The sequence below is a fragment of the Acomys russatus genome, chromosome 5 (assembly GCF_903995435.1).
Source record: "Acomys russatus chromosome 5, mAcoRus1.1, whole genome shotgun sequence".
Classification (NCBI taxonomy): Eukaryota; Metazoa; Chordata; class Mammalia; order Rodentia; family Muridae; genus Acomys; species Acomys russatus.
The window spans coordinates 66244575-66259583 of record NC_067141.1 but is presented as its reverse complement, the minus strand read 5'-3'; the positions used below and the strand labels follow the sequence as shown (position 1 = coordinate 66259583).

General features: G+C 52.2%; 1 protein-coding gene across 8 annotated transcripts in view; it reads left to right on the top strand.

The window, feature by feature from the left end:
* Positions 1–15009, top strand: part of Sh3pxd2a (SH3 and PX domains 2A) — a 197635-nt gene that overhangs the window by 162511 nt on the left and 20115 nt on the right. For all 8 annotated transcript variants that reach the window (XM_051146743.1, XM_051146740.1, XM_051146741.1 and 5 more), the window contains one exon: positions 14600–14713. In XM_051146743.1, coding sequence (XP_051002700.1) covers positions 14600–14713 — 114 coding nt within the window. The remainder of the gene's footprint in view (positions 1–14599; positions 14714–15009) is intronic.

Genomic DNA, 15009 nt, shown 5'->3' with positions numbered 1-15009 from the left:
GCAAGAACACAGGGCCTCGGGCCCCTGTACCAGCCAGCACTACAGCATCAACTCCAGGCTGCTACCATGGTGGCTTGACCAGCTAACCTCTCTCTAGCCCTGTGGTGCTTGCTGCCAGCTCCAGACACCCACTTCTTGCCTGAGGCACTGGGCCAAGGGATTGCCACTTGGCTCAGTGCTCAGGGTGTTGTGTTAATGGGCAGTGTTGTGGAGCCATTCTGGAAGAAATGCCAGGCACTGCGTAAAATGCTTCTGGTCAGCTTGGGCTCTGAGCTCAACTGACAGCTAACGGGTGACTCTGTTCCCTAGAACACTGGCTGCCCTTTTCTGAAGGGGTAGAGGGTGACAGCAGTGGCCACAGTTGTTTCTCTGAGCTGGAGCTCCCCAGTTCCCTTCCTAACCATTGTACTTTTACCAACTGAGCCAGAAGTCGCCTCTTTGTCCCCATGGTGCGGAGATCCCTAGAGTTATGGTCTCTCCCCCCCCACCACCACCACCCCTGGGGCCTGTGTAAACATAGTCTGTCTCCACACACAGGCAGCACCAGGGAAGGGAAAGTGGCCATGTTGACCATCCCCCACCCCCACCCCAGCCAGCTCTCCCCAGCTGCCAATTGGGTCAGTGGCTGCAAGCATCCCTGGGTTTGTAACAATGATCACAGGGATTGAGGGCTCCTGGACACCTTTGGAATTGACTTTGCGAGGCCAAATGCTTTGCAGATTGAATTTCCTGAGAGAGAACAGCTGAGCTTCCCCAGCCGCTGCCGCTGCAGTGAGCTGTGGAGCTGTGGCGGCAGAGGGGCTTCCATGTGCTTGCATTGTTCTCCCCAATGAAAGGACAAAGCCGAGGGTAGCCCGGTGCCCCCACCCGCCTGCAGATGACATCAGCCATGGGGGCAGCTGGGGCATCTTGTATTTTCTAGGTCGTGCCTGGAACAGAAAGAATTTGGTGCTAGGGTTTTGGGGTGGCTATTCCCCCTCTTTAAATGATGTTTTTGAGGTGTTACCATGGAGAACTGTTGAAACTGGGGGGGGGGGGGGCGGGACTGATGGATGTCTTTGGTCATGTCAGATGAGGACAAGATTACCCAAGTGAGGGAGAGCGTTCCTCCCGTCAGCAAGACTGTGGGGTTCCAGGGCTGCCCTGCCAGAAAAAGCCAGGGCCATAATCACAAACAGACTGCGATCACTTACAACCAGAAGTATTACTTTAGACTCTTGGCTTTGATGGGGAAGAATGCAGTTCTCCTCGGCCCTTCCCCCACCCTCTCGAGTTAAACAAGATCTGTGAAAGCCGCAGCTCTGGGTCTTAAAGAGGCCAGAATTCAAGCCAGGGAGCCAGTTTTGGTGGGCTCCACTGAGCTCCATTAGTGTTGGGGCTAGGAACTGCCCTGAGCAATTTGCCTTCCCCACTACTCTTTGAGGTGACCTGGGGAACCCCACTTTCCCCAGAGTCATTCCTGTTTTCCTGGGGCTGCCTCCCCACTGACACACTCACAGTCCAAGGGTCCTGACATTTTCTGCATGTGCACCATATACCTTCACAGTATATGATGGGGCCGATCACATGGCTGGCTCAAAGAATATGCCTTAGGACAGTGGAATGCTGGGATCTAGCCTAGCCTTAGGGGTGGGAGCTATTTCTCTTCCTTTTCCCCTGCCTCAACTGGTGCTTCCCAGGTAAGCCTCAGATGGACTGTCACACTTCTAGGTGGCAGTATGCAGAGCCATGGCTTTGTGTGGAGCATGGTATCCAGGTGCTGAGCAGAACTTGAGGGCAGTGTGGACCAAAGTGGGATTATAACCAGTTATCATTGGAGAAGAGGGGAGGAGTTTTAGCTCATCATCTGGGCTTTGCATAAGGAAAATTAGCATCCAGGGCTCCTGCCTCACTGGCTCCCTTATAAGTATATGCCCTCTTCTGCTTCCAGGACCCAGCACTGTCCTGGGCCTCATTGCGTAGGCAGCATAAACTTGCCTCCTTGGATCCGGAGGGCCTCCGCTTACAATGGGGCCAGAGTCCCTTGACGTTGACACAGCAACAGGGAACATTTCAGATCTCAGTCTAGTCTGCCCTCAAGGACCCCATCTCTCAAGCCCCATGGGGACAGCCCACCACCTTACCTTGGAGATGGGGCTCCCAGGTGGGAAAGTGGATGAGCTCTAAGCCAGCAGGGCAGGTTCTGATCCAGAGGCCAAGGCAGGAGGAAAGAAACAGAGACACTGCATTCCAGTTCAAGAGACAGGCTAAGCTGAGGACATGGCGTTAGCAGTACTGCCTTTTCTCTGTGAGATGATATAATAGCATGCCAATGGCTAATGGCTAGGTACTTAGATGGGAGTGTCTGGGGCCTGTCGTTGCCAAGACATATGTAGAGGAGAGAGATGCCCATAGCTCATCCCTGTCCCCCACTTTCTGCTGTTAGACTCTAGCTAAGCCTTTATCCATCATCATTCAACTAAGAGGACCTTCTGCACTGCACCCCCCCCACTACACCACCCCCTGCCCACCCACCTGCTTCTAGTGTTGGTAGTATTGGGAGAGCTGCCTCTCTCATTGGTAACTATCACCACTGCCTGGCCAATCATTATGGAGAGTATGTAGTGAGCTGGGCACAGACCAGGGGAATATCTGGTTAGATGTGATCTTTCTCTGATGTTGGGGTAGCATCTACAACAGGCACATTCTCAGGGACCAAGAGAATAAGTTGTTGTCTACCCACGGAGACACGGAAGTGAAATGGAGCACAACGTTCAGAGAGCCTCCTACTGGGGCCACTGCCAACCCCTCCAAGGCTCCAAGACAGTCATGCCAGGACAAGGAGAGGTAGAGATTTGCCACCTTCTGGAGATGTGACTGGCCTTAGAATTCCCTTAATGCCAGGCATGGTGCAGAGTGCCCTTTCCTGTGATTATTATTTCCACAGTCCTGCACAGTGTGGTGACATGACCTCTGTTTACAGATCAAACAGCCACGGCCGCAGACTCAGGCCATTTGCTGGTCTTCACATACGCCCTGCAGCACCCTGGTCACTCCTTTGCGAGCACTGAGTAGGACACCACAGCAAGGGAGCTGTTTTGGCCACAGCTGTCTCCCCTCTGTTCTTAGGGACAAAGGAGTGGGTCCCTGGGGCAGCCCACTACAGAACTCCTAGTTGTACCCATTAGGAGGGCCTCTTCATGTATCCTGGTATGTGGAGCTATGCACATATGGCTTCCTCAGATGGGCATCTCCTCCCTGGACCACCCCCTGCCCCCCATTCCTTTAGGAGGCTTAACCAGGGAGTAGGTCTGTCTCTGCTGAGTGGCCTCCTGTCCTCCCCGGACTTTGCCTTTCCATTCCCGTGAGGGGAGAGGCCCAAGCAGAAATGCTCCAGTTGGGTTCACCAGCAGTTTGCAGGGGCTCCGGCCCTCATGGATGGGAGTGCCTGCCTCCTGTGTGGCTAGGGCCATCCAGACAGCCAACAATAACAGTCTCTGTATTTCAGTTCCCTGTGGCAGATCCCCCTGAGTGAGAGGGGGTGCTGCAGTTACTTTCCAGCACTGAGGAACTGGAAAAGAAAGACTGCCCAAGGGTTCGAGCAGGACAGAGGGCACTGGGCTGGGGGGTGGGGGCTGAGGTGAACCAGCCCAGTACCAGCTTACACGGGCCCTGGGAGCTGAGCTTGGGAAATCTTGAGCCTGTGCAGAGAGGACTGGGGTGAGAAGCCCTTGTGGCCTTCTCATTTCTAAGCCCCTTCTCGGTCCAGAACACCCAAGCCAGGCTGGGGCCCCCCACAGGATGCCACACTGAGCGACAAGATGCTGTCCTCACAGATCTCTTCCTCTAGCTGGGGACATGGTCAAACTCAAACCTCAGGTCAGGGTGCCGGGGTAGCTGAGGGGAGGAAACCAGAGTGACGGCTGATAGGGAGACATAGACCGTCACAGAGGGGGTGGCTTGAAGTTCAGGGCCTGAACAGTGACGGATCCGAGAAACCAGCACAAGTGAGAACTCTGAGTCCCACAGGGTCAAAAAAAACAAGACAGACATCCTTTCCCCCAAGGGCCCATGAAATACTCGTGCTCGGCTCCCACGCTATTGAGTAGCCAGCCTTGACTAGCAAACTGGTGGCCAATGTGCAACTAACTGCCTGCTCCAGTTGTCTGTAAACAAGGATAATATTGAGCCCAGTGTGGCAGTAAAGAAAGAAAATAACCAAGGGGCAGCTACTCCCCATCCTTTTCCTCTGACAGGCAGGGGTAGGCAACCCTCGAGTCCCTGGCAGTAATGACCGGGGATTGGGGGGCGGGGCGGTCTATTGGATTCCCGAAGTTGCCCCCACCCTCCAGGACCTGAGAGACTTTCCAAAGCAAGTTTCCCAGCTGTGGCCCCAGGGTAAGGAGGGCAAGGGTAAGGCGCCCATTTTACAGACCGCCTCAAAGTTTGCTGGGGGCCGAGTTGTGTGTAGCCCAGGGCCTGCAGGATGGTTAAGCCACATCACCAAGTCAGTGTTTCCCAGAGAACAGTTGTGCGTGTGTGCTGCTGAGCACCTGCCAAATAGCCCTTTTATCGCCTCGTTTTTCTTTCACTCCACATTGGGTGGAGGATAAAGTGTTCACTGGGACTCCTGAAGAGCCAGTACAGTGGGTCGATAGCCTTTGTTTAAGTGAAAAATGTGACCTAGTCGAGTATCTTGTTGAACGCCTTAGCACCTTGCTGAACTTCAAGGCATTGCTGTGTGTACTTTTCCAGTTATCGTCTATCTGGGATAGTGGTTTTGCATTCAGTTAATGGCATGGGAAAACATCATTCTGAAAGCATACTTGTATTTGTTTTAAAGTTGTCAACTTAGGCAAACACCAGGACAAGTGATGCTCAGATAGCGTGATGACTTCTTTGAGGGTTTGGGGTAAGGACTGAAGTCTAAAGGACCCCCCAGTGGGACAGCTTCTCCTGGCCCACAGCATACTAGAATGACACTAGTGGCTCCCAATTTCCAACTGGGAAAAGGGCCTGGAAAGCATGGGCATTGGTGGTGGCTGTTCCCCACACCACGCAGAGGAATCCACGTTGTCAGAAAGCCGCTGACGTCAGGCGGAGCAGAAGTTTTGTAAGCCCTCTATTTAAAATTCCCCAGAAATTAAATAAGGAGGGTTTGGAGGGAGTAATGCCCTCAACAAATTGTAGAGTGGGTTTGTTTTGTTTATGGAGATGGTCTTTAAAGTTGCAATTGCCCCCGTTTTATTTTTGCCCAATTGAAAGGGGCTGGACTCAGCTGGGAGGGAGGTCACAGCTCTCAGTGGAAACCTACTCGGTTCTAAGGCCAGAGAACTGCTGCTCTTAGCAAAAGAGAAGAGGCAAGTCATTGGAAAGAACTGCTTTCCAGAGGACTCGAGTCCCACTCCTAGCGCATGTATCTACCAAGTGGCTCACAGTTGCTTCTAACTCCAATTCCAAGGTATCTTGATACCTTTTTCTGGCCTCCAAAGGCACCTGCACACACAAAACAGACGCCCACACACAGACACATACAAAATCATTAAAAACAACAACACCAACAAACAAACAAAAACAAAGCAACTGAGATGACCAGGCAGGCTGAGGAACAGATAAGTAACAGAACACCGAATGAGATCTTGGGTTCACTTCCCAGCACTGCCACCCCACCCCCACCCCAAATTAACAACCACAGGGTGGTCCATAGCCTTATCTCCACACTGCCAAACACAGCCAGTCATGTGCCTAGGCACTTTGCTCTTTTGTTTTACCCCCTTCTCCCCACAGCCCTGGCAGGCCACGGGATTTCAGACTCCCTTCCCTACCCCCAAGTGCCCCGTCCGTCAGCCTCTTCCTCCAGTTGCATTGACAAGCAGGTGTCAATGCTGTTATGAGGCGTGGCCCCTGAAACCATCATCCGCCCTACCTACCCTCCCTGCAAGCATGGTTCCTTGCACATTGATGTTCTGCAGTGGCTGGCTCTCTCCGAGCTCCCCAGTAACCGGGCACAGGATACAGCCAAGCTCGTCAGTTGTAGCAGAGTTCAAATCCACTCTCAGCCTCCATTCCTCCTGGTTGGGGCTGGCTACCCTGGTTATTTATTCATAGTGGACACAGGTTTCTTCTTTGAAGTTGGAAGTAAAAGAATGAATTACTTTAAATACAGCCACACAGCATCTAACGCTCAGTTAGTGACAAGTCCTGTGTACCATGGCGACCCCCATACATAAGCTTAGAATGGAATTGAAGAACTCCTGTCTGCTGGTGGTGATGGAGCTGTTGTGATGTCATAGTGGAAAGTGTAATTCATGTTGGTGATGCTGATGTAAGTGTAAGTAAGCCCATGCTGCTATAGTCCCCACATTCAGGAGGCAGAGGCAGGGGACTGCAAGTTCAAGGACAGCCTTTCTATCTATCCATCTTTATTTAGAACAGGGTCTCACTATGTAGCCCCAACTGTTCTTGAACTCACAGAGATCTGCCTCCATTGCCCTCCTAGTACAGGGATTTAAGGCGTGTGCCACCATGTCTGGCTCAACAATTTAAGCTGCAGTATTACATAAAAATACAGCGCACACAATTATGATATATATATGTATATAAAATATGTAACTGAAGAATAACTATGTTAGTTAATGTGGACTTACTATACTGTAGTTTTTAACATTGTTTTAGTATATACTCCTATTTATATAGTTAAAAAATTATTCTAACAGTCTGCTATATTATGATACTACTGGTCTCACACAATTCACATTTATGGCCCCTCCTGGTTATATCACAAGACTCCTTCAGGTAACTGAGCTAGGCCACCTAGGCATCAGATCCCCTGGAGCTGGAGTCATAGATAGTTCTGAGCTGCCCAAGTTGCAAGAGCAGTGTGCACTCTTAACTGCTGAGCCACATCTCCAAGCCAGCCAGCATCCTCCATCAGGTCCAACGAGCCAGTAGAAACAAACTTCTAAACACACTTCTAAGCTGTGCCTTTTCATCTCTCCATTTGATACTTAGCATCTTGTTAGATTCTGACTTGTCGTTACCATCTGTTTAGCACTCCCCCCACCCCCCCTTCTGGTCCTGGCATACATAGCCTCTTCTCCAATGAGACGGTGCCACCAGCGCAGCGTGTATGTCCTCACCCTGTTGGCTGATTAAAACATCTAGCAGAATGTGCTCCTATCAGCCCTCTGTAGACATGCCAGCCAGCAGCTGGGGCTGCTGCAGCCCTGCAGCTCCAGAGGCTGGGGGAATCACATAGATTTGGGGCCCAGAAGTCTGGGCTTTGGCACATGCTGACCAGCCAGGTTAGCAGATCACTTGGCTATCAGCACCCCAGATCTTCCTCTCTGTCCGCCATAGTTTGGCTAGTCTGCAGAACCCCATCCGGTGCCTTGTGAGCAATCCTGGGCAACCTGCCTTGCCAATCCCAAGATCATCACTGAAGTCCTATACTCTCTCTTCTGGCAGTTTCCAACCCCCTTCCTTGAAAGCTGGGGCCTTGCACATTTTGTGGCCCCTGGCCTTGCTCCTGTTTCAGTGTCTTGAGACCCCTGATGGTGGTTAGAACCTTTGTCAAGTGCTCACAGAATCCTTCTGGAAGCAGATCGGCAGCATTTGCCAGTAGCTCACCGTGCTGCCTCCTCTCCCTGGGTCCACTTGTCCCTCCCCCCATGTCTAGGAAGCATGCTCAATCCAGGACCCACTCCTGAGTGTAGACAGAATGGCCTTGTCGGGAGCTGTGGGAGGCCTGTCCTTTTAGCGCTTTGCTAGGAATGCGACCATTTAACCCCAAGTCTAAGCAGCTCACACCTGCCTCTGTTTACTTTTTGTAGTTCTCGTTCCTCCGTCATCTTCAGAGCTTTCCTTCCTACAACCACTTCTGTCCTACGGTTCATATCTTTACCTTTTTATTAAACATTACATTGCCGGATTGTAGGACTTTCTGAGCTACCTCCTGTTTGAGGGATAAAGAGATGGACAGGAAACAGTGCCCATCAGTCCCCAGGACAAGCTCCGCCTCCTCCACTCTGCGTTGCTCATGCTGCCACAGACCGACCCCTCCACTCCCCAGCAGGCCTTAACTGCTAGTCAGCTCAAGCCCGCCTCTGGATTCTCCCATCACTCCAGATCTGATCACTGGGCATCTTCAGTTTCTGCAGCAAGCCTTGCATCAGCCACCAGCACGCACAGGGCTGGAGCTGCCTGGGCCCTCCTGTGGCACTTGACCAAACAGTCTCATTCCACAGCTTGCCCAGTGTGTGCCTGTGCCCTGGTGCTTGGCTGTCCTGCAGCTCCTAGTGCCACCCATCACTCTCCATTCCCCACCGCTCTGTCTGTCCTAAATATTGCCAGATCTGTATTTTTTTCTCCTCCCTGCCTTCTCCTTTCCCTTTCTTCCTTTCTTCCTTCCCAGGGTCTCATGAAGCCCAGGCTGGCCTCAAACTCACTATGAAGCAAAGGGTGACCTTGAACTCTATTCCTACTCCTCTGCCTTCCAGTGCTAGGCATGCACTGCCATGCCCAATTTACCAGATCCACGTGTTTTCAATGGAGACCTTCCTGGATCAAAGCCAAATAACAGCATCACCAAGACTACGTCTTAGTTACACACACACACACACACACACACACACACACACACACACACACACACACACACACCCACCCACCCACCCACCCACCCCACTTAAGATCTTCTGCCCAGCCCTGAGGCCTTTGTTTCTTCTCCATAGTTTGCAGTTAAAATATGGGAGACCAGCTCTTGGCAAATTTGTTAGAAATCAGGTGTCATTTTGAATCTTTTTTATCTAATATATAATCAGCTATTATTACTATATGTTTATTACATTGTTAGAATACTAGTGTGTATCTATTCCTTATACATGCACTATACTATGTCGGGCCACTTTACATATGAGGAAACTGCTACATTTCATTAGTTAGGAAGTAGCAGGGCTGGGATTTGATCCGGTAGTATATAGTTGGAGAGCTCTTGAGTAAACCTCTCTCTGCCTGCTTTTCTGTCATGTACCCTTCTCTGCCCACAGACACTTGGTAGATAACCACCTTCTCATTAGCTCGTCCAGAACACTAACGTGCCCAGCTCCATCAGAGCCCTGTGGGCTTGACAGACCCCAGCCTGACTCTGGGTTCATCCAGTGAGGTGGACAGCCTAAGCTGGGAGAGGTGGCGGCAACCCAGCTCCAGTCTCCTTGCCGTGGGCTCCACGGAGCCATCCAAATGGTGATGTAGGCAGTTTGTGCTCATGGTCTTGGAATCCAGGCACCCTGGGAAGGTTCTGGACCCTATGGCCTCAAGACTCCATGGGAGGGAAGGGTGTGGGCCTTGGACAACAAAACCGGATGAGTGCCAAGGGTAGGACTAGGTGAGTGGGTCAGGAGGGCAGGGCTGTGTGGGTGTACACAGGAGGGACTGGGGAGCCTTTGACTGGCTCCAAAGCCTCTCCTGTTTTCTTTGGACAGTGGAGACCACATGCTGAGAACTGGAGTGTGTCTTGGCAAGAGGATACAGTGACAGAGCCTTCTGACCAGGGGAGGCCTGGCCCAGGGAGGCTGGCCTTTCACTGTTCTTAAAGGCACAGCATGTATGAGCCGGGCTGCGTTTCCTGTTCCCCTGGCCCCTCTAGAGAGAAGCCCTGGATCTTCTGTACAGAGAGGGATGAAGCCTAAGGCCCTGGCCAGGTAGTGAGTGCTGGTGACTTAGCCTGGTCAGTCCTTCTTCTCTACATCTCCCGACTCTCATCGTTTGATGTTAACTGATCCTAATTCTCCCACCTTCTCTAAGCCCAGGGAAAAACCATAGGAGTGCCTAGGCACATCACACTTCTAACAAGGAGAAGGCTTGCGGAGGGACGGAGGCATTTATGGCAGCAGATTGGGGTGCTGCATGAGGATTCTGGTAGGATGGGCTTCTGGCCCCCCCATATCCAAACCATCAAGATCCAGTATGTCTGCAGTTTCTTCCATGCTTGGCTCCATGACACCCTTGGTCACCGGGTATGGAAGCCTTAGGGGGCCTGGGTTAGAGACAGTGCCACATATGGTGTCTGCAGTGAGTTGAGGCCTGGAGCTCACCTAAAGGTTGCTAGGTTTCTTAAATTCCAAAGTCAGAGTTGTAGCCTGTCTCCAAATCCTGGGTTTGGGCCAACGGGCTGACACCAGGAGCAGAGAGGACAGACTGTTTCCGGTCCGGTCCTCACAGCTGCAGGCCCTGCCTGGGGTGGTGGGGAAGGAGGACCTCCAAGTGTGTTCTTGGAAGTGGTGTCTCTTTCACTGGAACACGGCCTGGCACATACCAAGAGCTCAATAAAAACCCCCAGATGATTGACAATACTGTGTACCCAACTGAGGGGAAACTCTCCTCCCCAATAGATAGTTATTCTCCTGGTATGCCAGTGAGGCTCACAGATGATCAGTGTCCCAGTTAGGAAATGGTGAAGCCAGGGTCCAGACCGGGCCCAGTCCCAGGGTTAGCAGAGCCAGAAGAGTGGGGACAGTGGGGGGCCTCAAAGAGCACACATCTCAACATCTGGGAGGATTGGGAGGATTTCAGAAGGAGAGGAAGGATAGGGTCTCCCCTCCCCCACCATCTGCTTTGTCCTAGGCTGAGCAGTGACCTCACAGGACTTTATTAACATCCTAATTGTACACAGCTGGCCTCACTCTGGCCCTAATGAGCTCATTATCCTCCCTACTTAAGGAGGCCATTGTGGCCTGGTCACCCTGGGGACAGCAGTGGCCTGGGAGTGCCCATTACTTCCTGCCAACCCCCAGCCAGGCTCAGCCCCCTCCTGGAGAGACAGGCCCAGCTGTTCTCCCATCGCTCTTCCTCCTATTAAAACCATTCCCAGAAACTGGCCAGTGAGGTAGACTCTTAGCAAACAGCCGAATGGTCACCAAAGAGTTACCTGTGGCCTGAGACTGGGCATCTGGCTCTGTAGCCTGGGGCTGGACTCGGTCCTTGCCTTCCACACCCCACCCTTAGCCAAACATGCTGGTCATGCCTCTTGGTTCTGTCTCTCTTCCTGGCACTTGGACCAAGATAAAGGAGGGGGTTATTGAGGAGGACTTGGCGCTCCTGCGGGCCTTTAATTCCAGGGAAGGAAGAGGAGTGGCTGCAGGAGTTTGCTCTCAAGGTGACTCCCCAGCATGGGGCTCTGCTGGGAATACCAGCGTGTCTCATACCCACAAGGTATTCCCTCGGGCCTTTCTGAAACAAGTCCCTCTGCAGTTGTCCATTCAGCAGCAGAGAGCGGGAGCCCCTCACCTATCCCTGTGGGTCCTGTAGGTGGAGTAGCTATCCTCTTTGTGTGGAAAGTACCCCAGCCATCCATAGGGTATGGACACAGTGATTAACAGCTCCACCACATAGGACTAGCTCAACCCAGCCACTGCTGTCTTCCCTGTTCTCCTCTTCAACTTTGGGAGATGGGCCTATTGGTTACTCTGATGTCAGAAAGGAAGCTGAGACTCAGAAAGGTCTAGTAGCTTGCCCAAGGTCACACAGCTAGGATATATTAAGCTAGGATACCCTAAGTGTCAATACTCAGGGACCCAGAGTGTCAAGGAGTCATGTGTCATGTGTGAGACACACACGCACACACACACATTCTTCTATAGTGGCTAAGATTTGGAGCGCTAGCTGAACTCCATAGGTTTTAAGCCCTTCCTCGTCTCTGTAACGTGGGAAACTTAATGACAGTGACATTATTTCTCAATGTCCTACAGAGTAAATAAAGTAATCTACGTCAGGAGTTGAGAGTTCTTACTGTGTTTGGCTGCCATTGTGTAATGCATGCAGATGTAGACCTAGCTCTGCTCCCATACATACATGTGCCTACCCACACATAGATGGACACACATACATAGCCACCTCTCCCTGCTCCCCAGTGTACGCTTGTGCATTCACACATACATGCACAGACACTGCAGGAAAGTGTGGGTATTACAGTGCACCTGGAAACCCCGCAGTGTGCTCTGGCTCATACCATTTGGCCATACTCAGGGGTTTGGGTCCTGTTTGTTCCTCAGTAGAACAGCAGCATCTTGGGTCAGGAACCTCAGTTACAGCAACTGATGCCTGAGTCACTGGCATCTCGGAGAGGCCTGCTAGCAGTCATGGTGGGAGCAAGCCTAGGGAGTCTGCATGGAGCTAGGTGGACACTGTCCTCTGCCCATATTCACTCAGGCCCACCTAGGCAGTGTTTCAGCCTGCCCATCACAGTTTGGTGGACTTGCCCACAGCTGAGCCAGTGTTAGGCTTTTCTCTACAGCCATCATCTCACCTGGCACCACTGGGGGCCTGGAAGCTACCCACCCCAGTCCTGGAAGTATTGTGGTGGGAGAAGACCAGGCTAGTGTTCCTAGGCAGTGCTGGCCACTAGGCTGTAAGGATGACAGCCGTCTCAACCCCAGGTCCCAGGGCCACAGCAAGAGAATGAAGTCCTCTAAGTTGATGTCTCGGGGAGAAGGTATATGTGGGTGTAGCGAGACACCCCAGAAGTTGCTGGCATGTCACCTTTTTAAAAGGGCACCTAGAAAAGGGTACGCAGGAACCTAGCAATAAAGTTCTGTCCACTGGATGCCAGTGTCAACCACTGAGACTCTTAGCAAGGCTCTGTCCAGCCCCACACCTAGTACCAAGGACTGTGCAGCAGAGGTAGGCCAGACAACAGGCCTGCCCCTGGCCTAGGAGCTTCCTTCCTCTACATCCTTGGCTCCACAGGAAGGGAGGAAGCAACATGTACAAGGAAAAGCGCCCACAAGGGAAATTAGGGGAGAGGACACAAGGTATCCAAGGGAGAGGGGCCCTGACTCCTGGTGTCGTAGCCTGTGCAACAAGAAGAAAGGTCCACACAGGAAGCAGAGGGTAGGAACAGGAATCTGGTAGACTTAGGGACCTGCCATCTAGAAGTTCAGATACAGACTGAGTGGATAGGACTGACGGGAAAAATCCTCCTAGGAAAGTCACGGTTCTAGACCTCATATGCAGAAGAAACATCATCCTTGGCATCCTCCACAAGCTCTCTGCCTATAGAAGGGGCGATCAGCCCTAGCTCCTGCCCAGGATGACTTTGGAGCCCCAATCCTGGAAGATAACCAGCCAGCCTCCATAAGACCACCACGTTACCTGCCTACCTGGGGCCTTGAGAAGTTCCTTAGAGGATGCCGTTGGCAGTAGGGACACCTTGCCATAGAAGAAATTTGGTCATGAAAAGATCTTGACAAGTCCTCACCAGGACATCTGCCTCTGAGCTGTAAAGCACATCTTTGTCCAATGACAAGAAACCCCCTGACCCCAATCCAGATCTGTCCCAGAGAAATGAGCTCCCAGAAGAACGGATCCCATGAAGGCCAGGCTTTGCAAACACTCTGCACCCTGCTGGATGCCCACTTAGCATAGCTGAATGGGCTTTTGTAGCACAGGAAGGGTCTGTGATAATACGACACGGATGCCGGCCGCTGTGCTCTCAGCATTAGAACCTGGGGCTGCAAACCTAGGTGTGAACTTTGGCTTTTGGGAGCCTCTTAAAAAGTAACCCCAAGTTGGTAACGATCCCATGAATTCTTGGGGGGTCCACCTGGTAAGCCTGCTTGGTAAAGTGTTTCACCCACCTGAATCAGGCAGAGGAGGGAGAAAGGTTTCCACTTCAAGCCTAGGGTCAAGGAGCAGCTGGCGATCTTGCCATCACTGTGGCTACCTCCCTGCTCCCTCCATGAACAGGTGGCCAGAGGGAGCCCTCGCAGAGACGCCTGCCAGCCATCTCTGTAGAGTAGACAGAGGAACCTATTCGGACAGAGCCTGACACTTATTGACCAGCTTGTGGTGCTCAGGGGCCTCCCTGGTTCAAGAGGGAGGGGTGGTTAACGAAAGCCCTCTCTTCATATCCATGGATGTTGACCATATGGGTCTTCTCCAACCACTGACTAACAGAGGGTGAATGGGGGGTCTCCATAGTCAAGAATCACCTCCTGCCTGCCCTTGGCCTCCAAGTGAGCATTCCTCTCTCACTGTCACCACTTCTCAGTGGTGCTGAAAGCACATTCTGTCAGGATATGAGCTACCTGGGACCAGACTTTTTCCCCAGAAGCCAAGTGAGCCTGGTTGTCTGGTGCCCTGAATGCTGCGTACAGCCCCAGAGGCAGGAAATGCTAGGGGGTATCAGTAGAGTGTTACTAGCCTCTAGCCTACTGGTGTCTACAACGTTGTCCCTGCAGGTGGGTACCAGTACCTCCCTGTCCTGAATTGCTCAGTGGTGCCCAGCATAGCTTGTTCCACCTTCCTGAACGATGACGCATTCCACAAGGGGCAAGGGACAATATTGTTTCCAGTACTCTTTAATGTTTTCATCAAATGTGCATGACAGTGGGTGGAGTCTCTGGTGGGTGGAGTCTCTCAGGCCCTCTTCTCAGAAAGTCTCTTTGTCTTTTGTGCTGTAGCTGCTCAAGGCTTTTCCCAGGTGCCTAGGCTGTCTGGTTTAATGCCTTGCCCCCTGGGCACGCCTTGCCCCCTGGCCACTCCTACTCTCCACATCCTGGCCCCAACCTGCCTCAAGCATCCTGCGGCATTCACAGCCTGTTCTCTCTTGTCCCCTTTGCAGGCTGGTGGTTTGTGAGCACGTCTGAAGAGCAAGGTTGGGTCCCTGCCACCTACCTGGAGGCCCAGAATGGTACACGAGATGACTCGGACATCAACACCTCCAAGACTGGGGAAGGTGAGGGCCTGTGTGTTCTTAGGAGAGTAAAAAAGCTCAGCTAAAGGGTTGTATAGGGGCCAGCCCCTCACCCCTCGGGGAGACAGTTCCCTGAATCTTCTCCCTAAGCCACCTCAGTTGCTACAGTGGGCTGGATTTTACTCAAGTCCCCCCACAAGGTCACCTCATACCCTGGCCTGTCTTTGTCAGCCCCCATGTGGGTCCCAGAATAGGGAAAATCCTCTTGATACCATTGAGGTAGAGACCAGGCTTAGTGCTAGAAACCCTGGCTTTCTCCCAAGAATTCCACAGAGACC